Here is a 17,124-nt window from a genome sequence, read left to right on the forward strand (position 1 = left end):
CAATCCAGTTGTGGGTATCCATCCAAAGGAAATGAAATCGCTGTCTCAAAAAGATACCTGTACCCCACGTTCGTTGCAGCATTATTTACAATAGCCAAGCTATGGGAGCAGCCTAAGTGTCCACCGATGGATGAATGGATAAAGAAAGTTCCATGTACACACGATGGAACAGTATTCAGCAGTGAGAAAGAAAAGAAGCCCGGGGCGCCTGGGTGGCTCAGTTGGTTAAGCAGCGGGCTCTTGATTTAGGCTCAGGTCATGATCTTGTGGTTCATGGCACTGAGCCCCGCATCAGGCTCCACACCGACAGTGCGTGGAGATGGTCTCTGATTCTCAGTTTTTTTCTCCTAAAAAAGTTAAAAACAGAAAGAAAGAAAAGAGAATCTTGCTACTTGCAATATCCTGGATGGAACTTGAGGGCATTATGCTGAAATAAGTCAGAGGAACATAAATACTGTATGATCTCACTCGTGTGTGGAATCTAGGGGGGGAAAACCCCAAACTCACAGAAACGGAACAGATTGGCGGTTGCTAGAGTGAGGGGGTGGGCAGGTAGGGGAAATGGTTGAAGGTGGTCAAAAGATACAAACCTCCAGTTTTAAGAGAAATCAGTTCTGGTGATATAATGTACAACACAGTGACTATAGTTAGCAATAGCATGTATTTGAAAGTTGCTAAGGGAGTAGATCTTAAAAAGTTCTCAAGATGAGACGGAAAAAATTATAAGTGCGTGAGGTGATGGATGTTAACTAAACTTCCCGTGAGCCTCACTTTACATATATCAAATCATGTTGTACACATTAAACTAACAGTGTTATCGGTCAGTTATATCTCAATACAACTGGAGGGAAAGGGTGCAGTTTCATTTATGCAAGGTGAATGGTTCTGGAGATCTGTTAGCATGGTAACCACAGTTACCATGTGTGTGCGCCTGCAGTTTGCTAAGAGGGTACGTCTTCAGTGTTCTCACTGCACACACACGTGCCCACGAGAAGAAAAAGAAAAAAATGGTAACTAATGAGATAGTGGATATATTCATTCGGTTGATTATGGTGATGATTTCACAGTGTATACATGTATCAGAGCATCAGGTTGTATACCCTAAGTCTATACATTTTTATTTGTCAATTATGCCTCAAGAAAGAGAAAATTTATTTGGTATGCTGAAATACATTCTAAACGAGATTACAGCCTTAGTTGTATGCTTCTGGGTCAAGATGGCCAATTGAACTTCCTTAAAGAATTATTACTCTTGGGGTGCCTGGGTGGCTCAGTTGCTTAAGCGTCCGACTTTGACTCAGGTCATGATCTCACAAGTTTGTGAGTTCAAGCCCTGTGTCAGGCTCTGTGCTGACAGCTCAGAGCCTGGAGCCTGGTTCGGATTCTGTGTTTCCCCCCTCTCATGCTCTGTCTCTCTCTTTCAAAAATAAATAAACATTAAAAAAATTTTTTTAAAGAATTATTACTCTTGATAAAAGGAGCAAAAGGTAAAACCAGAAAAAAAAATATAAACAACACCCAAGAGTAAAGAAGGAAAGAAGCATAATCTAATCTAAGAAACTTGATGAAGTGGGGACCAATGAAAGGTCTGTGCTCTGAGTGACAGAAATGTTCTTCCCAGGGGAATGGTGGACCCCCAGCAAGATGGGACCCTCGGGGCATGTAACAAAACCTGAAAAGGAAGAAAGCGCCCAGGTATTTCCTCAGAGATTTTACGTTCTTTTGAAATTAGCCTGAACCACCCGCCCATCCCCTCGTGCTATCCTCTTAGGCTGGCGAAGAGGGAATAAAACATAAAATACGCGATCCTTTCGCTTGGAGGGGGAAAAGAAACACGGCTCTCCCAGCAGGCCATCAAGGAGTCACCCACAGTCTGTTAGAGCAGAAAAGACGGGGTCACAGAAACTGCTCACGCATGTGGAAGGCGGAGAGGAATTGCGTGGCAGCCGCAGGCATGTTACATCTAGGGGACACAAATGGAACAAAGCAGACACAGGAGGAAAAGAGCCAAGCAGGAGGAAATTCCTCACAACAGAATTTGTGCTCGGAACAAACCCAACGAGAGCATGAATTCAATTTTTAAAAAGCTGGGAGGTGAAATGATGCAACATGGGAAATCCACAAAACGGAGATTGCAAATTTTAGGAAATGAACATAGCAGCATGTGACAAAACCCAGTAGGTTAGAAACAGCGAGGGACTGACGAGCGACCGCTGCAGACCCGAGTTGCCAGGGAAGAGAGGCTCGAGATCATCTTAGTGCGCGAGGAAGAGAAAGCCAATGACGACACGATTAAAGGAAAGTTAATAAGACAGGTGATCTAATATAGAGTGCCAACGAATGAGACAATAGAAATGTAAAGATAAAGCACAAAAGAATTTCCTTGACCTGCAGAAGGAACTGAATCTGGGAATTGGCAGAGCATACTTTTCTTCCACAAAATTTGTTACACGATGTTTAATGTCAACACGCATCTTAGGTAAGCTACTGAACTCCGAGGGAATTAATTCTTTGGGAACATCGCCTATGCGGTATTCCTGCCAAGAAGATTTAACCTGCATCTAATACTGAGGAAACAATCAGATAAATCCAAGTTAAGGGACATTTTGGAGAACAACTGGCCTGGACTGTTAGAAAGATCAATGCCATGGAAGAAAGAAAAAGACAGGGGTGGTGGTGGTGGTGGGGGCGCCTGGGTGGCTCAGGTCGGCTCAGATCATGGTCTCACGGTTCGTGAGTTTGAGCCCCACGTTGGGCTCTGCGCTGGTGGCACGGAGCCTGCTTGGTATTCTCTCCCTCTCTCTCTCTGCCCCTTCCCCATCTGCACTCTCTCTCAAAATAAGTAAATAAAGTAAAAAGAAAAAGGAAAAAAAGGAAAAGACGGGAGAACCGTGTGGAATGCAAGGAAACTGAGGAGACACGGCTGTGTGTGATCCTGGATTGGATCCTGGGTGGCAAAGAACAGCCGTATGTGACGTTATTTGGACCACTGGGGAAAATTGAATATGGATTGTGTATTATATCAAGTATCGTATGAAGTTCAGTCTTCTGAGTGTGTGATAATTATGGTGTTGGATGTGTTGGAGAATATCCTTTTTCAGAGCTATATGCCAAAGTATTTAAGGGCGCCCTATCACGATGTCTACTGCTAACTCTCAAATGGCTCAGCTGGGAGAGGGAGCGAGCAAGAGGGTTCCCTCAAGCACAGATGTTGACAATAATGAATCTAGATGGAGGGTGTGCTGTTCATTGGATTTTTCTTGCAATTCCTCTATGAGTTGGAATTATTTAAAACACAAAAATTTGGGAAAAAATGACTTAGCCCTCGCCAAAAAACAAATAGTCTGCCACGAGGAAACATTAGGCTGGTTGCCCACTTCTCTGATCACCAGGAAGAACACACTCAGAGTTCTCTCGGAAGGACAGTGTGCCCCAAGGGTATTATACCCAGCCGAGATGGTCAAATACCATGGCAACAAAGAGGTGGTCATTTTCAATCTTGAAAGAACCCTACTTAAATATATATTTATCATCAGTGGAAATCTATTCCATTAAGAAATGAACCAAATAGGGGCTCCTGGCTGGCTCACTCAGTGGAGCGTGAGACTCTTGATCTGAGGTCATGAGTTTGAGCCCCACGTTGGGTGTAGAGATTACTCAAAAATAAAATCTTAAAAAAAAAAAAAAGAAAAGAAAGAAATGAACCAAATAAAGAACTCAGGAATAAAGAATCTAGGAACATTCAGTTCATTTAAATAAAAATTAATACTAGGGGTGCCTGGGTGGCTTAGTTGGGTAAGCATCCAACTCTTGACATTCAACTGACAGCCACCCCGGTGCCAAAAGATTTTATGTCTTTATTTATTTAATTTTTATCTATTTATTTTGGGGGGGGGAGGGAGGGGCAGAGAGAGAGAGAGAGGGAGAGAGAGAGACTCCCAAGCACGTTCAGCACTGTCAATGCAGAGCCCAACGCAGGGCTCGATCCCATGAACCTTGAGATCATCACCTGAACCAAAATCAAGAGCCAGACGCTTAACTGACCAAGCCACCCAGGTGCCTCAAAGATATTTTATTTTATTAAAAAAATTTTAATGTTTATTTGTGAGAGAGAGACAGAGTGTGAGCAGGGGAGGGGCAGAGAGAGAGAGACACACACAGAATCGGAAACAGGCTCCAGGCTCCCAGCTGTCAGCACAGAGCCCAACGTGGGGCTCGAACTCACAAACTGCGAGATCATGACCCGAGCCGAAGTCGGACGCTCAACTGACTGAGCCACCCAGGCACCCCAGAGATATTTTTAAGTGATCTCTATGCCCCAGATGGAGCTCAAACTCACAACCCCAGGTCCAAGAGTCACATGCTCTATTGACTGAGCCAGCCAGGGGCTCCTCCCCCCCCTTTTAAAAAGTTTTTATTTTAATCGCCCTGTGCTCAGCATGGCAAGTGCTCTTCTTTTTTTTTTTTTTTTTTAATTTTTTTTTTCAACATTTATTTATTTTTGGGACAGAGAGAGACAGAGCATGAACGGGAGAGGGGCAGAGAGAGAGGGAGACACAGAATCGGAAACAGGCTCCAGGCTCCAAACAATCAGCCCAGAGCCTGACGCGGGGCTCGAACTCACAGGCCGCGAGATCATGACCTGGCTGAAGTCGGACGCTTAACCGACTGCGCCACCCAGGCGCCCCAGCAAGTGCTCTTCTTAATTCCTGTCACCTCTTACACCCATCTTCCCGCCCACCTCCCCTCTGGAAAGTATCAGTTTCTTCCCTATAGTTTAAAGTCTGTTTCTTTTCTCTCTCTCTCTCTCTTTTTTTTTTTTAAGTTTATTTATTTATTCTAGTACTCTCTACATCCAACATGGGGCTCGAACTCACAACCCCAAGATCAAGAGTTGCATGCACTCTCACTCATACATACCACACTTACACCACACACACAGGCAAACCACACATATCCTAGAATCACGCCAATGCGCACTGCACACGTACTGCACAATATACCACACACACTCACTAATCTTAACATGTACACACCGGTAATACAGCACACAAAAGCCAGCTGAGCCAGCCAGGCACCCCGAGAGTCTGGTTCTTGGTTTGCTCCTCTTTCTCTTTTCCCCCTTTGCTCGTTTTATTTCTTGAATACTACACAGGAGGGAAATCATATGGTATTACATATATATATCATTTTAAGAAAAATAATAGTGTTAAGCTTTTTAAAAAAAAAAAAAAGACCCAAAATGCCAAAATTTAATTCTGGGCAGCGGGAAGACGGATGGTTATTAATTTCTTTGTGCTTCATTTTCAGTTTTTGGAATGAACTACATTGTAAAGAGTAGTCAAATGCACGCCCACACGAAAGGCAGATCTGATCTTAGGGAGGCATGGCCTTTCTGAGCATGTAGGGAAGTCAGGAACTTGAAAATTGTAAAGCTTTAACTACACGAAAGCTGTACATTTCTGGATGTGGGCAACGACAACAGCCACACAAACTCACCATTAACCAGGTTGAGGGGTAAATGGAAAATTGGGGGAGAAGTTTATGCAACTGAGATGGAAACACCCAAGTCAATTGCCTGTTAATTCCATTCCTCTCCTTCCCGCTTTCCCTATACCTACAAGTGCTTCCCCCATTCTATCCCTTTCATTCTATCCATCTGTCCAACATTTATGGAGCATCTAATGTGTCCCAGTCAACTGTACTAGGTTCCGGGACCAAGGTGGGCAGAATACACCGTCCCTCCCTCCCTTCAAGACATGCTCTCTGCATCTCCTCCCTGTGGTTCTGGGTGTGGACTCTGTTATGTCCCCTGAAAGACACAGGAAGCACACCGTGACACGTTTGGAGATGAGCCAGGATGCCCTAAGGGAACGTGGCCGAGACCTCAGCCAGGCCTTCGTGATCGGCGCCTCAGATCCTGTTGGGTACCATGCTGGGGTCTGGACGCTGATCTCTGGCCTCTTGTCTTCCATGCAGACGCAGAACCAGATTGTCTACTTCATACGCCAAGCGCCGGTTCCCATCACTCCAGAGAACTTCGAGGCCACCGTGCAGTTTGGGACGGTGCGTGGTTCCTACATCCCGGCCCTGCTTCGGCTGCTCAGTGGCGTCTTTGCCCCTCAGATCTTTGCAAATGCAACCTGGCCTGAGAGTATTCGAAATCATTTCGCTTCTCATTTGCACAGATTCTTGGCCTGCCTGACAGGTGAGCAGAAAACCCCCCCGTGCCTGGTTCCTGTCTGGTGCCCCACCGACGGGAGGGGCGAGCGAGGCGGGTGGGAGATTCCTCCCGAGTACCTGTGCGGCCCGGCGCGGAGTCGGTGCCTGTGTGTGTTTGCTGAACACGTGGGTCGGGGTGCAGAATTTGCCTCCCAGTACAGGTACGGTTTTCTGCCGTCGACGGTTGACCAGATCTGCTCAAACATAGAGTTGGGTATTTCATGAGTACACGTGGGGTCAGGGGAAACGCGGGCGGTATGGGGCTCCTGGGGGGAGCGCATGCATCGTAGAAGAGAATGTTGAAGACGCGGTCCAGATCTTTGACCTTATTTTATGATAATCTCTTATTTTACCTCAACGAGGCTTCCCTCTTGCCTTCTGTCATTTTCCCTCTTGAGGTCAAAAAATTAGGAGTCGTAGTTTCTTTTGCCCGTTCTCCTGAAATCCCCCATACTTCCTGGGCCCCGGAATACCAACCACTGTTGGAACTGGGGTAGCATAAACTCAGTCCCGTCTGTGAGCTTCCACGGTCCTTTTCTTTCCTTAGACACTCGCTACAAACTGGAGGGACACACGGTTCTCTACATTCCCGCAGAGGCCATGAACATGGAGCCCGAGGTGGTAGTTAAGGACAAGGAGCTGGTGCAGCGGCTGGAGAGTGAGTGGCTGGCATTGCCAGTGTGTTGCGGGGCCGAGGGGAAAGCGGAGGGGCAGCCCAGAGGCCGAGGAAGGAGCTGGGTTGGGAGGGCTGCGCGGGCGGCGGCGGGAAGGACACAACGGGGGAGCAGTTTAAAGAGGCGCGAGAGGTTTTGTGCTCTCCCCCGCAGCCTCCATGATCCACTGGACCCGGCAGATAAAGGAGGTGCTCAGTGCCCAGGAGTCTGTGGAGATAGGGGAAAATTTAGGTCCTTTGGAGGAGGTTGAGTTCTGGCGCAACCGGTGCATGGACCTGTCTGGCATCAGTAAACAGCTGGTGAAGGAGGGAGTGAAGCACATCGAGTCCATCCTGCACCTTGCCAAGTCGTCCTACTTGGCACCCTTCGTGAAACTGGCCCAGCAGATCCAGGTTGGTGAGCGGGCCAGAGGACGGAGGCTTAAGGGGCGCCCGGGGTGGGGGCTCAGTCGGTGGAGCGTCCGACTTCGGCTCGGGCCATGATCTCGCCATTCGTGAGTTCGAGCCCCGCGTCGGGCTCTGTGCGGACGGCTCGGAGCCCGGAGCCTGCTTCGGGTTCTGGGTCTCCCTCTCTCTCCGCCCCGCCCCTGCTCACACTCTCGATCTCTCTCTCTCACTCTCTCAAAAATAAATAAACGTTAAAAAAAAAAAAAGGATAGAGGCTTAGCAGAAAGTGAACAGTGGGTGGGACAATATCAGGTGCTAAGGAGAAGGAGCCAGAGTAAGGATCAACAGCAAAGACAGATCCACCCAGTGTTTGGACTTGCACTTGGGGGGGGGGGGGCGGGGAGTACACAAGGAGGAAAACACAAGGTCCCAAGGAGCTTATAGTTTAGTTAGGGAGACTGCAGTCAGTCAACAAATAAACACCGAGTACCTTCTATGAGCCCCACCCCTATAATCTGTCTCCATGAACCCCATCCCTACAGTCCAGCTCAGAAAATAAGGCTTCCACAAAACAGAATCACTAGATGGCATGGGGTCAAAGAGGAACCCATAGGGTTCAGCCAAGAGAATTGCAAGATAAACGCTTAAAAAATAAATTTAATAAAGTATGACGAGATGATTCTGTTAGCTTTGGGGACACGCAGAAGGGCAGAGTGATCTGTGGAATACAGGCAGAGAAGGCGGAGGCCTTCTCTTCCCGGGCAGGATTTTGAGCTAGGTCTTCAGGGAACTGAGCCACAGCTACGTGGAAAAGTCTAGAACCCTGCTCGAGACCAGGGCGGTGAGGGATACTGGGCGAAACCGTGAGGGTGTTCGGTCAGTTGATCAACAGTTACTGAGTGGGCGGGGTTCTGAATTCAGCCGGAGATGCTGGGGGGAGTGGACACAAACCCTGAGCGTAGGGAATCCCAGTCTGGTGGGAGAGATGAGACTCCCCACGGGAAAAGACACCAAGGCCCCGCGGTGGGAAGTACGAACGAAAGCGGACAGGTATGAACTCCGCTCTTGAGGGCCCACGGAGACCTGAGATGCCTGGCTAGGCTCTGAGAGAGGCAGGCCAGGGCGGGGTTCCGGATGGGCAAACGCTGCTGGCTCCGGGCCGCTTCTTCCCAACGGACGGGACTCACTCCTGGTTGGTCTTCCCTGCCAGGATGGCTTCCAACAAGCCCAGTCAAACCTGACGTTTCTGTCGATCCTGAAGGAGCCCTACCAGGAGCTGGCCTACATGCAGCCTAAGGACATCTCCAGTAAGCTCCCCAAGTTGATCAGCCTCATCCGCATCATCTGGGTCAACTCTCCCCACTACAACACCCGGGAGAGACTGACCTCCCTCTTCCGAAAGGTGCGTGTTCCGCAGGGGTGGGGCGGAGGGCTTTAGCAGAGGGGCCCGATTCGCTGAGGAAGGGGCATCCGCAGTTCCAGGCAGTGGGGAGCGGCCCGGGGGTGGGGGTGGGGGGTTCGGACAGAGACCCGTGGCTTCTTCAGCTCCAGCGGGCTCCGGGTGGGGGTGGGGGCCTGGGCTGGACAGCCTGTTTCCGTGGTGGGGGAGGCAGGCAGCACAGACGCCCAGGCTGAGCTGGGCAGGAGGGGAAGGCCCTTGTTTTCTCATCTCCGAAGCCGGACACGGCAGTGGGCGAGAGGCAGGTTTGGGAAGGGACGCCGGCTTTTGAGGAGCGGGACCCACGTTCCATCTGGGCTGACTGAGACAGGGGGCTGAGCCGGGAAGTGAGCTGGGCTGCAGCAGGGAGCAGCGGGGAAGGGGTGGGTGCCACTCGGGCCACCCGTCCGCCCGTCCGCCCGTCCGCAGATGAGCAATGAGATCATCCGCCTGTGCTGTCACGCCATCTCCCTGGACCGTATCTTCGAGGGCTACGTCACTTCCAGCAAGGAGGACCTCCAGGGCTGCATCTCGTGCTGCCAGGCCTGGAAAGACCACTACCTACAGGCTGTGCAGATGCATACCCAGTACGCCGTGCGTCCCCCACGGTCCCGTCCGTCACCCCTGCCACTCCCGCTGAGCGCAGATGTTTAACGCCTACGGATTCCGGTTCCGAGACCCGGTCCCAGTTCTCTCCGGATGCAGATACTCTAGTGCCTACCCCTGGCTCCTCCTCTCCCTCGTCCCGGGAATCCTTCCTGGCTCACTCCTCCTTTCTTGGCTTTCTTGGCCCGAAAGTCTGAAGTTCTAAAACTTCTAGAACGGAGATGCTTTGCCTCCTCTCTGCTTCTCCTTATCTTGCGTCTCCTCCCTTCAGGGCTCAGGAAAACTGCCTCTTGGGGTCCCCTTTTCTAAGGCCCCCAAACCCAGGACTCCCAGTTGGAGCTTCGTGCAGGCCGTTTCCTACATTTTCATCCGGTCCACCTTTCTCTGGATGTAGGTTCTCCAACCGGGGCTGGGTCCTGGACCAGACCAGCATATTCGCTCAGGTGGATGCCTTTGTGCAGCGCTGCAAGGACCTCATTGAGGTGGGCAGACTGTCAGGGAGGGAGGGGCGGGCGCAGTGGACCCCAGACCCCGGCCAGGGGCCGAAGAGACAGGGCAGAGGCTGAGCCGGGAGCTTACTGCTTGGACTCTGCATAACTGTGTGCCCCACCTCTGTCCCGTCCTTTTAGACTCTTGCCTGTTATCACTGCCCGGTGTCTTCTAGTTCATTCTGCAGCCCCAATTCATCCCAGTAGCTCCTTGTGTCTGGTGGGTCCTCCCTGGTGTTTAGACATCTTGAGCCAAACCGAAGAGCTCAGGGCCTACGGGGTCAGAAACAAGAGCAGGGAGGCCTGACGCTCGCTGACTTCGTTGTAGGTCTGTGACTGCCAGTATCATTTTGCCCGCTGGGAAGACGGCAAGCAGGGTCCCCTTCCCTGCTTCTTTGGGGCCCAGGGGCCCCAGATCACACGGAACTTGCTGGAGATCGAGGACATCTTTCACAAAAACCTCCATATGCTGCGGGCTGTCCGCGGGGGCATCCTGGACGTCAAGAACACGTCCTGGCACGAAGACTACAACAGGTGAGAGTGCCTCCCCCCCCCCCATCCCACCCCTGCCCTGGGCTGGGGAGGAGGGGGGTGGGGCGGGGCACAGGGGGCGGGGCTGGAGGAGGGGCCGCAGTAGGTGATGCTGGGCACACCCCATTAACCAGTGAGAGCCTGTTTCCTCCACTAAAACAGAGGGCCTAGTGGTAGAACCCAACCTCACTGTATCGCTTTGCGGAACGAACGGAGTCGGGCACGTGACGCCCTTCGCGCCTGGCACCGGGGAGGCCCTCGGTATCAGCCCGGGGGGAGTCTCACTCGGGACATGGCCTTGAGGCAGGTGAGGGCGCCTGCCAGTCACCGGTCATCACGCTCATCACGCTTCTCTAACGGCGCAGGTTTCGTTCTGGAGTCAAGGACCTGGAGGTGATGACTCAGAACCTGATCACCTCCGCCTTCGAGTTAGTCCGAGATGTGGAGCAGGGAGTGTTACTGCTGGACACCTTCCACCGGCTCGCGTCGCGGGAGGTGCTGCCCGCCCGCCCCCCCCCCCGCCCCGCCTGGCCTCTCCTCTGCCTCCTTCAGTTCTTCCTGATCCTTCCCGGCTCCGTGCCACCTCCAGTCGTGCCCTCCCACGTCCCCCCCCCACCCTGTCCTCCACCGCCAGAGCCTCTTCTTCCCTCTGCTCCCGAGTTTCCAGATGGCCCCGGGAGAAGGTGTCCTCCAGCTTGAGTCCCTGGGGGGGACCCTGGATCCGCCGGGGCGCGGGTTCAGGCTCTCTCCCTTCTTCCTTAGGCCATCAAGCGCACCTACGACAAGAAGGCGGTGGACCTGTACATGCTGTTCAATAGCGAGCTGGCCCTCGTGAACCGGGAGCTGAACAAGAAATGGCCGTACCTGGAGCCCTACGTGGCCCAGTTCTCTGGACAGGCGCACTGGATGCGGATCCTGCGGCGGCGCATCGACAGAGTCATGAACGTGAGCGCCTGGCCTCTCCCCAGACTCGTTCTCGTGAGGCGGTGGAGGTTGGGGGCTGTGCCCCGTGCTGGCCGGGGACCCGCCCCGGGAGTTTCCCCAGAGCGTCTCCATGGTGGGAGGCCGAGGTGGGCCAGGGGACTGGCAGGTGCGGGGCCTGGACGGGGACGAGGCCGGAGCTTGGGATTCACAGCGACGGCGGGCGTGGTGGGTGGAACCCGAGTCCCGCTAGGAATTTCCTGTCAAGCTGGAGAGGAGGAGCCGGCCCAGCGTCTGAGAAGCTGGGCCGTCAGAGGAGGAATACGACCTTGGGCAGCTGTGGCCCTTGAAGGGCCTGGTCTAGAACAGCAGGCATGAAGAACCAGAAAAAACCCAACAACCTCTAAAGGGCAGTTTTGGGCGCGTAGGTCTAACGCTCTTGAGGTATCTGCCATCATGTGATTGGTTCTGGTGAGAACCAGGCGGCCTGCGGACAGCAGAGGCCGCTTCACGGTCGCTGAGCTGGGACTTGGGGAGGAAGGGCCCGTACTGGTTTCCAACGTCGTACCTCTTCCGTCCTCACCTCCCGTGATTTACTTTTTTTTGCCAACTTCTCCTGACCCGAGTTTCCGTGCTTCCCCTGCGCGCTGCTGACTCCCTGGCCGCCTCCTGTCACCTATACGTGTGGCCCACCTCCCTCCCCCCGGGCGGTCGGGGCCGGCCTCCGCCGCAGGCCGCACCCCGTGTGGGCCCGCGGGTGGGGAGACGGTGCCTCGGAGGACGGTGGCCAGCGGGCTCCAGCCACCCGTTGTCCCCACCCCCCCTTAGTGTCTCTCCAGTGCCCACTTCCTGCCCCACATCGGGACCGGAGAGGAGAGTGTGCACGCCTACCAGCAGATGGTCCAGGCCATCGATGAATTGGTTCGAAAGACTTTCCAAGACTGGACGTCAACGCTGGACAAGGACTGTATTCGGCGGCTGGACACACCGCTGTTACGGGTCAGCCAGGAGAAGGCGGGCATGCTGGATGTCAACTTTGACAAGTACGGGACCCAGTCCCACCCCTTTCCCTGTGCTCGGCCGTCTCCCGCGCCGCTCCCTGCGCCCCGCTCTCCCGAGGCCTTAAGGCCCTGCCCTAGGTTCCTCGCGCCATTCCCGCTTCGAAGTCTCTCTTATGCTGTGATATGCGTGCTGTCACTTCCTAACTTCAGTTCTGCGCTTTATCTCCAAAGCGCAGCCCCCGGTAACCCCCTGGGCCGGCGATGTAGGCGTTCGGCCACTAGATGGCCACGACGGCTCAGCTAAGTCATCCGACCGCGAGCCGAGGTGCGGGCTTTCCTAGCAATCCGTCAGGCCCTCTCCTACGGCTTTTACAATGATGACGTTTTCGGGTTCCAGTGATTTAAAATGTAGTTAATTCATATAATCCTCACTCAGAAAGATACGCTCAGGGCCCTCTGTGTGCTGGGAACCGAGTTAGGCGCTGGGACCGTGTCAGATGGCGAAGCCCGTGCCCTCTGCCACTCTGGAAGGGAACTGGGGCCGTACTGCCTTCCGTTCCGTAGAAGATGCAGACGGGAAAAATAAAGAAGGAGCTATGCAAGACATCTGTCTGTAGAGATTGCAAGCCTTCTGGTGACAGTTTTTTCTTATTTGGAAGGAAATAACTTTCCACTTGATTGGTTTGGCTCCCTCTTGTCATCAGCCAGGCCCTGTGATAAGAGCTGCTTCCTGGGCTTCTAAGGCTGTTGCCACGGGCACTGGCTTTACCTCCCAGAATGTCCTTATTTGTTGGGCACGCGTGGCAGGGGCTCTGCTAGAGAAGGCCTACGTGGAGATGGAGTCCGGGTGGGGGGGTGCGGACAGAACTAACCAGGGGGAGAGGTCACGTCGTGGTCGAGGAAGGAAGGGGAGACCCAGGCAGTCGTTGAGAAGGGCAGAGACGCTCGAGGCCGGACATGAGTGTTGGGCTGGGGAGGGGCGTCAGACAACAGCTTTGCTCAGGCTCGTGAGGTTTGGAGGTGTAACCAAGCAGGATCCTAGAAAAATGGCTTCATACAGCAACACCCCGCTTTGGACGAGACAGAGGGTGAGGCCGGGCTTACCCCGGCCGTGACATTTGCAGGCGCGTAACGGGGCTGGATCTGCAGGGCGCATTGTCCCGTCAGGCTGGGTGCTCCCGAAGGCGCCGTGTTGGGAGAGGCGCCCAGACGCACCTGGCCTTGCAATGACACGAATACTTAACCCGCACGGCCCGATGGTTGTCCTTTCCCCCCGGAGTTCAAGGCCTGCCTTCACGTGACGGAATTTTATAAAGTCCCAACGATCCGTATGTACGTTTTGAGCGTGAGAGAGGCCGTAGGTAAGCATGGGCTGGTGGCTCTGCCTCTGCCCCATCCTCAGGGCCAGACACAGCAGGGTCTCACCGCGGGAGGCCACCGGTCTGCTGCGTGACCTCAGGCAGGCCGCCAAGCTCCTCTGGGCCTGCGGTTCCTTATCTACCCGAAAAATCCACTTGCGAGACTGTCATGAGGAGAGCTGGCTTGTGTAGCAGCCCTCCCAAAGAACAAGCAATAAACGTTGTTTTCCTTTCAGGAGAATTGCCCATAAAACTCGGTGACCACAGTGTATTCGAAGCAAATTTAGCAAGGTGGTAGAATACGTAATTTTATTATTTTTTTAATAATAGTTTTGATTTTTAAAACAGTCAAACCTTTTACAAGGGGTGATGTGAGGTACACGTTACAAAATTGACAAGTTGCACTAGGGTAGAGAATGGAGAATCTCCCTCCACGGCTGCCCCCCTCCCCCGGCTTGACTCAGTTTCTCTTTAAAGAGTCAGTGTTACCAGTTTCGGGAAGTAGAAGAGAGGAAAAACATTTCCCCAAAGACAACCCCTCTTAACAGTTCGGTATGTTTTTTTCCACTTTTTTTTTTAAAACATTCATTTATTTTTTGAGAGACAGAGTGTGAGCAGGGGAGGGGCAGAGAGAGAGAGAGAGAGAGAGAGAGACACACAGAATCCGAAGCAGGCTCCAGGCTCTGAGCTGTCAGCACAGAGCCCAACTCAGGGCTCGAACCCACGAACTGAGAGATGGTGACCTGAGCCAAAGTCAGTCGCTCAACAGACTGAGCCACCCACTCACCTTTTTCCACTCTTTTTTTTAACCCCCTACTTAATGTATTTGTGTGTGTGTGTGTGTGTGTGTGTGTGTGTGTGTGTGTGTGTGTTTTATTTTTAAAATCTTTAGTGGGTATTTTAAAATTACAAAAATAGTGCATGCTCACTGTAAAAAAAAAAAAAAACAACAACTTGACGTAGAGGTATATACAGGAAACTGAAAAATCCAGCCCCCAGCCCCCTGCTCCCTAGAAGTAATCCTGATTACCATGTAATTAAAAATAAACACCGCATACAAAATAGGATCACCCTGTAAACAGGATTTTTGTAACCTGCTGCTTTTTAAGGGTTAACAAGGTGCATGGCGGGTTTTCATTCTGTATGCGGAGAAGTATGTTTTCCATGGTTTATAGCATCCCATAGTTTGGCTTATAAGTTGTTGTACAGCTTCTGTAAGGTTTGTGAATAGTTGGTACCAGAGGATTTCAAGCGGGCCTCCTGTACCTTGTTGCCACCCCTCCACAGCGTGTGTTTGCCTGATGTCCGTGCATCCTGTCCGTCGGGGAGAAAACTTTCCTCTGTGCTGTGATCACCTCCCGTCAAGGAGCATGTTCGATACTCATCTAAACTGCCATTTGCATAATCTTTATAGCAGAGCTTTACAAGGCAGCTTCGGGCCAAATATTTATGGCCTAGGTTTAACTGAAACCCAAATAATGGCCAGACGCTTCTTCCAGAGAGAAATGATTCCTCTGGAGTTGTTTTCCAGAGGGATCTGTTAGAACTGCTTTACATTTTTGTGGTTTTAAGATAAAACTGCCTCAGTAAATAACGTATGGGGCAAAAACAAAAACAAAAAGAACAACAACAACAAAAAAACCCCAAAAAACCAAACCCGTGATCGTAGAGAAGGACTTTGAAGAGTCTGGGCTCATCAAGCCAGCAGAGAAATCCAAGGTGGTTTCAGCTCTTCTGAAGCATTAGTGCTCCCCGGACAGAGGTGCAGATGACTGCGTATCAGGCTCACTCTGCTGTGCTCACGGTCTAGATAAGATCTCGAAATAAGCATGCTTCTCAGATGGCCTGACTGTTGCGCAGAATTTCCTGCCTCTGCCTTAGTTCTGGGAGCCTTCCAGTCCCTAATGGCACCTGTTTTATTTCACCGGGGGCTTTGTTACCCCACCTTATATCCCAAATATTTGAACTCCGGAGTCCGAATTGGCTTTGGCCGACGTTTTATGGCCGGACCAGCCTTGCAGACTGCACTTAACTCAAACATATCCCAGATGCCGCCTGTCCCCTGGCTGAAGAGAGCTGTGTTATCACAGTATACACAGCAGACGCCTCTGTGCAGCTCGGTGTCCCCAGAGCGGGACGGGGGCCACGGACGTCTGTCAGTGTTCCGGGTGTAGGGCTTTGACTTCCTCCTTTCCTCCCAGCCACGCGGGGCCTTCTCTCCGGGGTCAGTTCATTCTGGGCTGTCAGCACTAGCCTCGGCTGGCCTCACTTTCCTGCCTCTACTGCGTGACCGCTGCTCTGAGGATGAATTACGAAATATTTTACAGAAATAATTTCCCAGACTAGTTTTTTTTTTTTTTTTTAAGAAATTTTCTTTGTCAGGGACTCCTGGGTGGTTCAGTTGGTTAAGCGTCTGACTCTTGATTTCAGTTCAGATTATGATCTCGTGGTGAGTGGGTTTGAGCCCCGAGTCGGGCTCTGTGCTGACAGCTCGGAGCCTGGAGCCTGTTTCAGATTCTGTGTCTCCCTCTCTCTCTGCCCCCCCCCCCTTTCTCTCTCTCAAAAATAAATACAGGTTAAAATTTTTTGAAAAAAATCTTGTCAAGATGAGGAAATGAAACATTTTGATGCGCTGGTGGGTGGTACGTGCTCAAGCGGGCGGGCTGTGATGTTTAAGGAGACAATTCAGGGCCTTCAGCTTGAAAAACAGAGGAAGATATGCTTATGCAGCTCGAAATGTTCCCACATGTTTGTAGCCCTCTATCCTAACCTCTAACCCATCTACAATTTTTTTTAATGTTTATTCATTTTTGAGAGAGAGAGAGAGAGACAGAGACAGAGAGCGTGAGCAGGGGAGGGGCAGAGAGAGAGGGGGACACAGAGTCCGAAGCAGGCTCCAGGCTCCGAGCCGCCAGCACAGAGCCCGACGCGGGGCTCGAGCCCACAGACCGCGAGATCATGATCTGAGCCGAAGTCGAATGCTCAACTGACTGAGCCCACCCCCCACCCCAGGCGCCCCCTCTCCTACAATTTTTGACTAAGTCAGTATCTAGTGTTTATCTTAACATGACTCTGTTCGTATCGTTGACCACCGAGCCGAGGAATTTTCTGTTACAGTTCTTTCCTCGCTTGCCTAATGTGTCACTCTTCTCGGAGTTAATAATTACCTTGCTATTTTTGTTAGCACACCGTCCACTACCGTGACTTCTCCAGGACCAGCCATATTTTTCCTTCCTCCCTGACTATAAGGTGGGTTGTGGGCATCATGTTTTTCTTGGAGTTTCTCTTGCTGGACCTCCCTTCCTCCTGCTGTAGGACGACTCTTTGGTTTCAAAGGCCTGCTACGCAGGGGTCAGCCTGGAGCTTCCCCTCTGCCCCCCCCCACCCCTCCCCCGCCCCCGGCCTCTTTTGTTGGATTTCCTATTTCCTTGCCTTCCTCTCTCTTGGTTTGTACCCTTGTTTTGGTGGCGCACACTCTTTAGTAGCTTTCTGAGAAATG

At 51.9% G+C, this 17,124-nt stretch overlaps 1 protein-coding gene across 1 annotated transcript in view; it reads left to right on the top strand.

The window, feature by feature from the left end:
* The window catches only part of DNAH2 (dynein axonemal heavy chain 2), a 92,650-nt gene that overhangs the window by 11,892 nt on the left and 63,634 nt on the right, over nt 1-17,124 (top strand). The window contains 10 exon segments of the mRNA XM_045045382.1: nt 5,980-6,208; nt 6,770-6,880; nt 7,050-7,288; nt 8,493-8,684; nt 9,150-9,307; nt 9,721-9,808; nt 10,143-10,348; nt 10,711-10,840; nt 11,108-11,290; nt 12,095-12,309. Of these exon segments, the coding sequence (XP_044901317.1) occupies nt 5,980-6,208; nt 6,770-6,880; nt 7,050-7,288; nt 8,493-8,684; nt 9,150-9,307; nt 9,721-9,808; nt 10,143-10,348; nt 10,711-10,840; nt 11,108-11,290; nt 12,095-12,309 (1,751 nt within the window).

Source organism: Felis catus, chromosome E1 (assembly GCF_018350175.1).
Source record: "Felis catus isolate Fca126 chromosome E1, F.catus_Fca126_mat1.0, whole genome shotgun sequence".
Classification (NCBI taxonomy): domain Eukaryota; kingdom Metazoa; phylum Chordata; class Mammalia; order Carnivora; family Felidae; genus Felis; species Felis catus.